The following is a 7,500-nucleotide window of genomic DNA, read 5'->3' as shown; positions in this document are numbered from 1 at the left end:
ACGACCACGGTGAGTGATTGAATGACTGTGTATTCAATCTTAAAGCTTTGGAAAAGTATTTTGATATTAGCCATTCACTGATTTCTCGTTCTCTCTCTCCATGCCCCCCATCTCTCTCTATCATTCTCTCTCTCCATGCCCCTCCATCTCTCTCTCTCGTTCTCTCTCTCCATGCCCCTCCATCTCTCTATATCGTTCTCTCTCTCCATTCTCCCCATCTCTCTCTCTCGTTCTGTCTCTCCATGCCCCTCCATCTCTCTCTCTCTCTCTCTCGTTCTCTCTCTCCATGCTCCTCCATCTCTCTCTCTCTCTCTCTCTCGTTCTCTCTCTCCACGCCCCCCCATCTCTCTCTATCGTTCTCTCTCTCCATTCCCCCCATCTCTCTCTCTCTCTCTTCTCCTCTGACAGCATCCTCAAGCAGAATCATTGAGAGGTTGTTCTCAGGAGCCGTTACACGGTAAGGCCTCACACACTTAACTTAACAATATCCGGTAAAAGCAAAATGGTTGAGTGTAAAGTTAGTATTTATTTCCTCCTCTCTCTCTCTCTCTCTCTCTCTCTCTCTCTCTCTCTTTCTCTCAGGGGTAGCTCAGTGCAGAGAGAAGGGAGGATGAGTTATGCAGAGTTCAGCTGGTTCCTCATCTCAGAGGAAGACAAGAAAAGCCCTACAAGGTAGCACAGCAGAGTGTGTGTGTGAGCAGGAGAGAGTGTGTGTATGCAACATGCATGCATTCGTGTGTGCGCAGATGTGCATTTGTGTGCGTGTGTGTGTGATCTAATCTTCCTCTCTCTGTCTTTCTCTCTCTGTCTCTCTCTCTGTCCCCCAGTATAGAGTACTGGTTCAGGTGTATGGACACAGATGGGGACGGTGTGTTGTCTATGTTTGAGTTGGAGTACTTCTATGAGGAGCAGTGTAGTAGGATGGAGGGGATGGGCATTGAACCCCTACCCTTCACAGATCTGCTCTGTCAGATGCTAGACCTTGTCAAACCTGAATGCCAAGGTGTGTGTGTATCTTCTTTCTCTTCCAATTGATCCTCTCTTTATACATTGTACTTTACATGTGTACAGTGCAGTAGTAGATAACATCATATTGTGTGTGTGTGTGTTTAGGTAAGATAACCCTGTCTGATCTGAAGAGGTGTAGGATGGCTCATATATTCTTCGACACGTTCTTCAACCTGGAGAAATACCTGGACCACGAGCAGAGAGACCCCTTTGCTTTGCAGAAGGTAGGACCGTGTGTGTGTGTGTGTGTGTGTGTGTGTGTTGTAGAACATAGAGAGTGAGGGTGTGTGTGTACTAACGTGTGTGTGTGTGTGTACTGAGGTGTGTGTGTGTTGCAGGACATAGACAGTGAGGGTGTGTGTGTACTAACGTGTGTGTGTGTGTGTGTGTATGTGTGTGTGTATGTGTTTTGTAGGACATAGACAATGAGTGTCCAGAGCCTTCAGACTGGGATAAATACGCTTCAGAGGAGTATGAGATCCTGGTGGCGGAGGAGACAGCTAACGAACAGCTGCATGAGGGGTAAGACACACACACACTGACACACACTCACATTGACACACACACACACACACACACACTCTCATACTGTGTTGTCTCCCCAGGACGTTTGATGATGACTATGAGGAGGCGGAGCTTCCTGTTCAAGGAGAGATGGTTGGGAATAAGATGGATAAGCTGCTCATATCAGATCTGTCAGCATGAAATTCCCAAAGCCTGGAATACCGCTCCCTTCTCCTTGGATATACAGGAGACAGGGGAGAGAGGAAGAGGGATGGACGGGGAGAAATTGGTAAAAAGCTAAAGCGATGGAGGACTCCAAACTCTCTCAGCTTCTCCTTTCATACACAGACAGGGACAGAAGAAATGGTGAGAAGACAGAGGGATGGACTGAACGAGAGAGAGGATGGACAGAACGAGAGAGAGGATGGACTGAACGAGAGAGAGGATGGACTGAACGAGAGAGAGGATGGACAGAACGAGAGAGAGGATGGACTGAACGAGAGAGAGGATGGACTGAACGAGAGAGAGGATGGACAGAACGAGAGAGAGGATGGACTGAATGAGAGAGAGGGTGGATTGAACGAGAGAGAGGATGGACTGAACGAGAGAGAGGATGGACAGAACGAGAGAGAGGATGGACAGAACGAGAGAGAGGATGGACTGAATGAGAGAGAGGGTGGATTGAACGAGAGAGAGGGTGGACAGAACGAGAGAGAGGATGGACAGAAGGAGAGAGAGGATGGACAGAACGAGAGAGAGGATGGACAGAACGAGAGAGAGGATGGACAGAAGGAGAGAGAGGATGGACAGAACGAGAGAGAGGATGGACAGAACGAGAGAGAGGATGGACAGAACGAGAGAGAGGATGGACAGAAGGAGAGAGAGGATGGACAGAACGAGAGAGAGGATGGACAGAACGAGAGAGAGGATGGACTGAACGAGAGAGAGGATGGACAGAACGAGAGAGAGGATGGACAGAGAAGGATGGACAGAACGAGAGAGAGGATGGACAGAACGAGAGAGAGGATGGACAGAAGGAGAGAGAGGATGGACAGAAGGAGAGAGAGGATGGACAGAAGGAGAGAGAGGATGGACAGAACGAGAGAGAGGATGGACAGAAGGAGAGAGAGGATGGACAGAAGGAGAGAGAGGATGGACAGAAGGAGAGAGAGGATGGACAGAAGGGGAGAGAGGATGGACAGAAGGAGAGAGAGGATGGACAGAAGGAGAGAGAGGATGGACAGAAGGAGAGAGAGGATGGACAGAAGGAGAGAGAGGATGGACAGAAGGAGAGAGAGGATGGACAGAAGGGGAGAGAGGATGGACAGAACGGGAGAGCTTTCTGGCAGCTGTCCTCTCAGCCCTCTGTAGGAGAGAAAACGTGCTTTCCACTCTTTTATCTTCATTGGAGTTTGTGTGTGTGTTGTGTATGCATGTGTGTGTGTGCGTGTGTTTGTGTCATCCCAAAGACTGTGTTTGGTGCAATAATGTGTCTTAACATGTTTATTATGTAGAAGTAAGAAAAGCACAAATCCTGATGTGGAGATACTTCCTGTATTATGTTTATAATTACTGCCATATGGAGATTTTTCACTGACAATCAACTACTAGACAATCAGCTAATCAATCAAGTTGTTTTCAAATGTGTCAATAAACACACACACGCACGCACGCACACACACTGTACTTACACACAGCTCTGTGCAAAACACCGCCATCTTGTGGTCGCTAGTTATACTGCTGGCTGCTCTTAGAGACGCGTGACGTTTGGAAAAGGGAGCTGTTGGAACACGGCTGTCAGCGTTATCCGTTTATAACCTCATTTTCAGTGTTCTATTTCAGAATGTTACTGTTAAGTAGTTTGATAAGGCGGGCCATTGTGTGCTTGATTTATTTAGAATTAGTCGAATGTTTAATTCTATTTAAGATAAAACGCATGTACTGTATATTCCCGTCCGTATACGTTTCAAAGGAGTTCTCTCATAGCAGAGGCTGCGTCACAAATCAACCCCAGTGTACATAGACTTAGCTGTAACGAACTAACTATCTCTCTGGTAGAGATGTTACTGTAAAAACCAAAATGGACATATGCAGAAGTGACACACACACACACTTGCTAGCCACAAGGCGCACTGTCGACACGCGGAACAGAGCTGTAAAGCTAACAGGCGTTTTCATGTGTCACCAAAGGGGATGTTCAAATAGCATGATGTGTGTGTGCGTGTGCGTGTATTTGTGGGTGTGTGTGTTTCTTTAAGAGCGACAATCTGTCCCTATATATCCATTGTAAATGTGTATTTAACTCTACATAGTGTTGCCATTGTGTAAAGATGATGTATCTGATGCTTTGTGTTGCTGTGTGGCTCGACAGGGTTCAGTTATGTGGCGTGTGACCCAAATGCACAGTGATGATTGGTCGGAGGTCATAGAGGGTCACACCCACCAGACAATCGACTGTCAATCACCTATCAATCAGTTTGATAATCTGATTGGGTAATAAGGAGCATCTTGCTGTGACTGGATTGGACACACTGGTAGCTCCTCCCTTTAGAGAGACTCGTGCTGCTGTAGAGACACACACACACACACACGTTTATAAGACACTGCTGTGTGTGTCTGACTCTATGCAAACAATCTGCTTTTTTGCTGACTGCCCTGGGAACACACACACATCTGCTCTGTACTAGGTGCAGGGGGCAGGGTGAGAAGCCATGATGGAACTGCCTCCGACCGGAGACACTTCTGCCGCAATGAGGACTTTTACTTTGAAATGTATGTCTGTTTTAAACAACGTTTACTTCGTTTTTTTTCCTCTTATCTGATGTTTTACTTCCAGGTTGATGAGGCTTCAGTAGATGTTCTTGTGTTCGCATGGCTTCCTTCTTTCTATCTTTCCTTGTTTCTTTCCTTTGTTTTCTTTTAAAACTGAATTGAAATAAAGACGATTTAAGGTTGTGGAGAAGAAATGAATGGCAGAGTACAACGCGATTGTGCAACACAAAAGTGCGTCGAAAACAAACATTATCATGTTTATTTTTTTTGTGCAATTTTGTATAGATAGATTTGACTAAACAGTGCGTTCTAAATAGTATGTAGCATGCTTACTCATAGTACCTAGTTAATACTTTGAGTAAGCATCAGTAGGATGGCCTCTTTAGTCTCCTGTGGTTCACCCCTGTGGCTCACAGTAGTAACTACACAGTAATGTTATGTTTCTCCTCTCCCACGTGTCTGTGCATGTGTGTGTGTTGAATGATGATTGTCTTGAAATTTACAGAACCCCAGACGAAGCCGATAGCCAATGAGATCCCAGCCTTGACTTTAAAGCCCCTCCCCCTTAGTCACACACATTCCAGACCGCCAACCAACACCCAGTCCGCAGTGATGTCATCGACCTTGATGTCATAATAGGGTTCCGTTCTCCCTTTGATGAACACACACACACACACACACACACACACACACAGCAGAATATATGTTTTGGAACAGACTCCACTGTGACACTAACATTTATACCCAAATGAAGTTAGGGAGGTGGAGAAGAGAGGAAGATGAGATTGCCTGCTTGGCAATTCAGGGACACAACTGTGAAACAAATGCCTCTTCTCAAATATGGACCTGACACACACACACACACACACACACAAACAGGCGATTTCCCATTATCTAATATGTGGGGGCGGCATGGCGACATGAGGTTAGAACTCTGGGCAGGAACTCATGGAATGAAGAGCAATGTGGCCAGGACAGATCTAGACATACTAGAACAGATTGAATGTGTGTCTGTAATGCCCTTCTATGTATTAGTGCACTGCTTTAGGCCAATCCTATATGGATTAGTGTGCCACTCCAGATTTAGTGCTAGAAACACACTCTGAATGTGGACATACTACAGACCACTCTCAGATCGATCCCAAAAGACACCCAGTTCACAACAGAGTTCACTTCTGTCATACTGGAAGACTACCTGATTCACTACAAGTGGTCCCATTCATAAGCAGATGTCCCACTCACATACAAACATACATCCGCACACGTACACACACAAGCACGCGCACGCGTACACACACGGGTACACAAGTACACACACGTACACACTAGAAATAGTTCAGGCGTCAGGGTGTGATGTCCTGACCAGCTGCTCTGACAGAGAGGAAGAAAGAGAGAGAGGGCTTGTCTGTTCTTGTCAGGGTACGGATGACTCCTTTGAACTCCCACAGTTCCAGCGCCAGATCGATAGGAGGGGGTATCTCTGCACACACAGCTCTTAATATGTCTTCTACGATGTCATATGTCAATGCTTTCCACCCATTAAAGAGTTACAGGGACAGGGGGTACATGATTAGAGCGAGAGAGAGGGGGTGAGGGAGAGGGAGAGTGGCAAACAAACATGCAAACACCCCCCAAGATAAACCCGAATTCTGTCCTCACTGCAATCGGCGGGGCGTGAGAGGAATGCGACAATATTTATTTAATGCAAGCAGTGACCTTTGTCCAATGTCAAAGTGTCTATGTCATTTTATCTACCCCAAATAGTCTAAATAGTATGAATGGCATTTTGATCTTTGTAACTCTTCAAACTGCCTGAGGGTGAGCACCAGGTGTGTAGGTTTACAGAGTCTAAATAGGCTACTAGAGATAAATGAACAGGATTGATTTCTCAGCCATTTTTATTTTCCACTAATGACTTGCATTGGAATGTTTTCTAACATAAATTGCCAAGACTGATTCTGCAGCTCATGTACAAAGCTGTGATGTATAATGTTCTTCTGTTGAGTTGTGGCACAGGGCTACAAACAATATAGTTGTATTGTTATGTCTATTTGAGACCATGCACAATGAAAACATAAACTCAGAGGCTGAATCTGATGCATCGTACCAGAAAACAAACAGGTCATGTTGGTCCCCATGCAGAGTCCCTGGGCAGGTGTACAATAACACATTCGTCATCTGTACAATAGATGAGTCATGTGCAGTACAACAGACGTTCTATGTAACACAAAGGTTTCATGTCCTCTTTATTTTTAAACCCTGGCCAACCCTCCTGCAGGATTACCCACATTGGGCCTGTTACATAATCATCTCCCTGGAGACCGCTGCAGGCTTTTGCTCCTGCCCTGCATTAAGACGAGCTCCACATGCCAACAGGTATGCTCCTACAAAGCCTGTCTCACCTCTGCCACTAATTTGACAGGTTGATTTCGAGAGAGAGATTGAGCTGAATGGGGCTAGATCCATGGATCAGGTGGTGCAGAGGCCAGAGCACTACTCCCTGGAAAACTAAATCCTTAATAACTTCTATACCACGCATACTCACTTCTACTGTAGTACGGCACTGTGTGTATCTAAGAGTAGGGATCCACTGTTTAGCGCGATTGAAATGTAAAGGCAATGTTCAGATACTGCATTCATGGTAAAACGCTGCATTGTTGAATCAGGCCTAGAGCTCAATTTAACTTCTGCCCCCAGAAGTAAGTCTAGATCTCGGTCTGTTCAACAATGATTGAAATGAAAAGATTATTTCCGATTGAGCCGATATATGCTGCGTTTTACCGTGAATGCCATATCCGAGGGCCTGAGATTTAGATTTCAATCGCGCTAAACAGTGGATCTGCAGCACAACGGGTTGAATCTCGGCCCTTACTCTCAGATACGCACAGCATCATACTACAGTAGAAGTGGCTATTCGTGGTATAGAAGGTATTACGGTAGAAATGGGCGGGCTTTAGCCTCCATGTGCCGCCGCAGGGTTTTGATTGACAGCTTGGATTGTCCCAGAGAGCGCGCTGCGCGGGCAGAGTCTAGGCAGGGGGATCCAACATTCAGCCCTGGAGAGAAAATAACTCACAGAAGCGATCGTCTGTTTCAAGATTATTTTATTGCAGTGAGGTGAGTTCTATTCTACACTTTTATGTTGTTCTGTTACGTGTTAAAACGACTTATTATAATAGTACATCGTATTAAACTGGGAGTTAAGAAGTTTTGGGG

The 7,500-nt window shown here is 45.8% G+C and overlaps 2 protein-coding genes across 2 annotated transcripts in view; both read left to right on the top strand.

The window, feature by feature from the left end:
* Positions 1 to 2,490, top strand: part of LOC135571821 (serine/threonine-protein phosphatase 2A regulatory subunit B'' subunit alpha-like) — a 54,138-nt gene extending 51,648 nt beyond the window's left edge. The window contains 7 exon segments of the mRNA XM_065018864.1: positions 1 to 9; positions 409 to 457; positions 583 to 672; positions 828 to 1,003; positions 1,114 to 1,232; positions 1,424 to 1,530; positions 1,614 to 2,490. The exon segment at positions 1 to 9 is cut by the window's left edge and continues 148 nt beyond it. Coding sequence (XP_064874936.1) covers positions 1 to 9; positions 409 to 457; positions 583 to 672; positions 828 to 1,003; positions 1,114 to 1,232; positions 1,424 to 1,530; positions 1,614 to 1,713 — 650 coding nt within the window. The 3' untranslated portion in view covers positions 1,714 to 2,490.
* A 4,812-nt stretch (positions 2,491 to 7,302) lies between these two features.
* The window catches only part of LOC115134167 (fibronectin type III domain-containing protein 3B-like), a 161,905-nt gene continuing 161,707 nt past the window's right edge, over positions 7,303 to 7,500 (top strand). The window contains 1 exon segment of the mRNA XM_065018861.1: positions 7,303 to 7,401. The gene's annotated coding sequence lies outside the window, so the exon portion shown is untranslated.

Source organism: Oncorhynchus nerka, linkage group LG5 (genome assembly GCF_034236695.1).
Source record: "Oncorhynchus nerka isolate Pitt River linkage group LG5, Oner_Uvic_2.0, whole genome shotgun sequence".
NCBI lineage: Eukaryota > Metazoa > Chordata > Actinopteri > Salmoniformes > Salmonidae > Oncorhynchus > Oncorhynchus nerka.
This window is presented reverse-complemented; position numbering and strand designations above follow the sequence as displayed.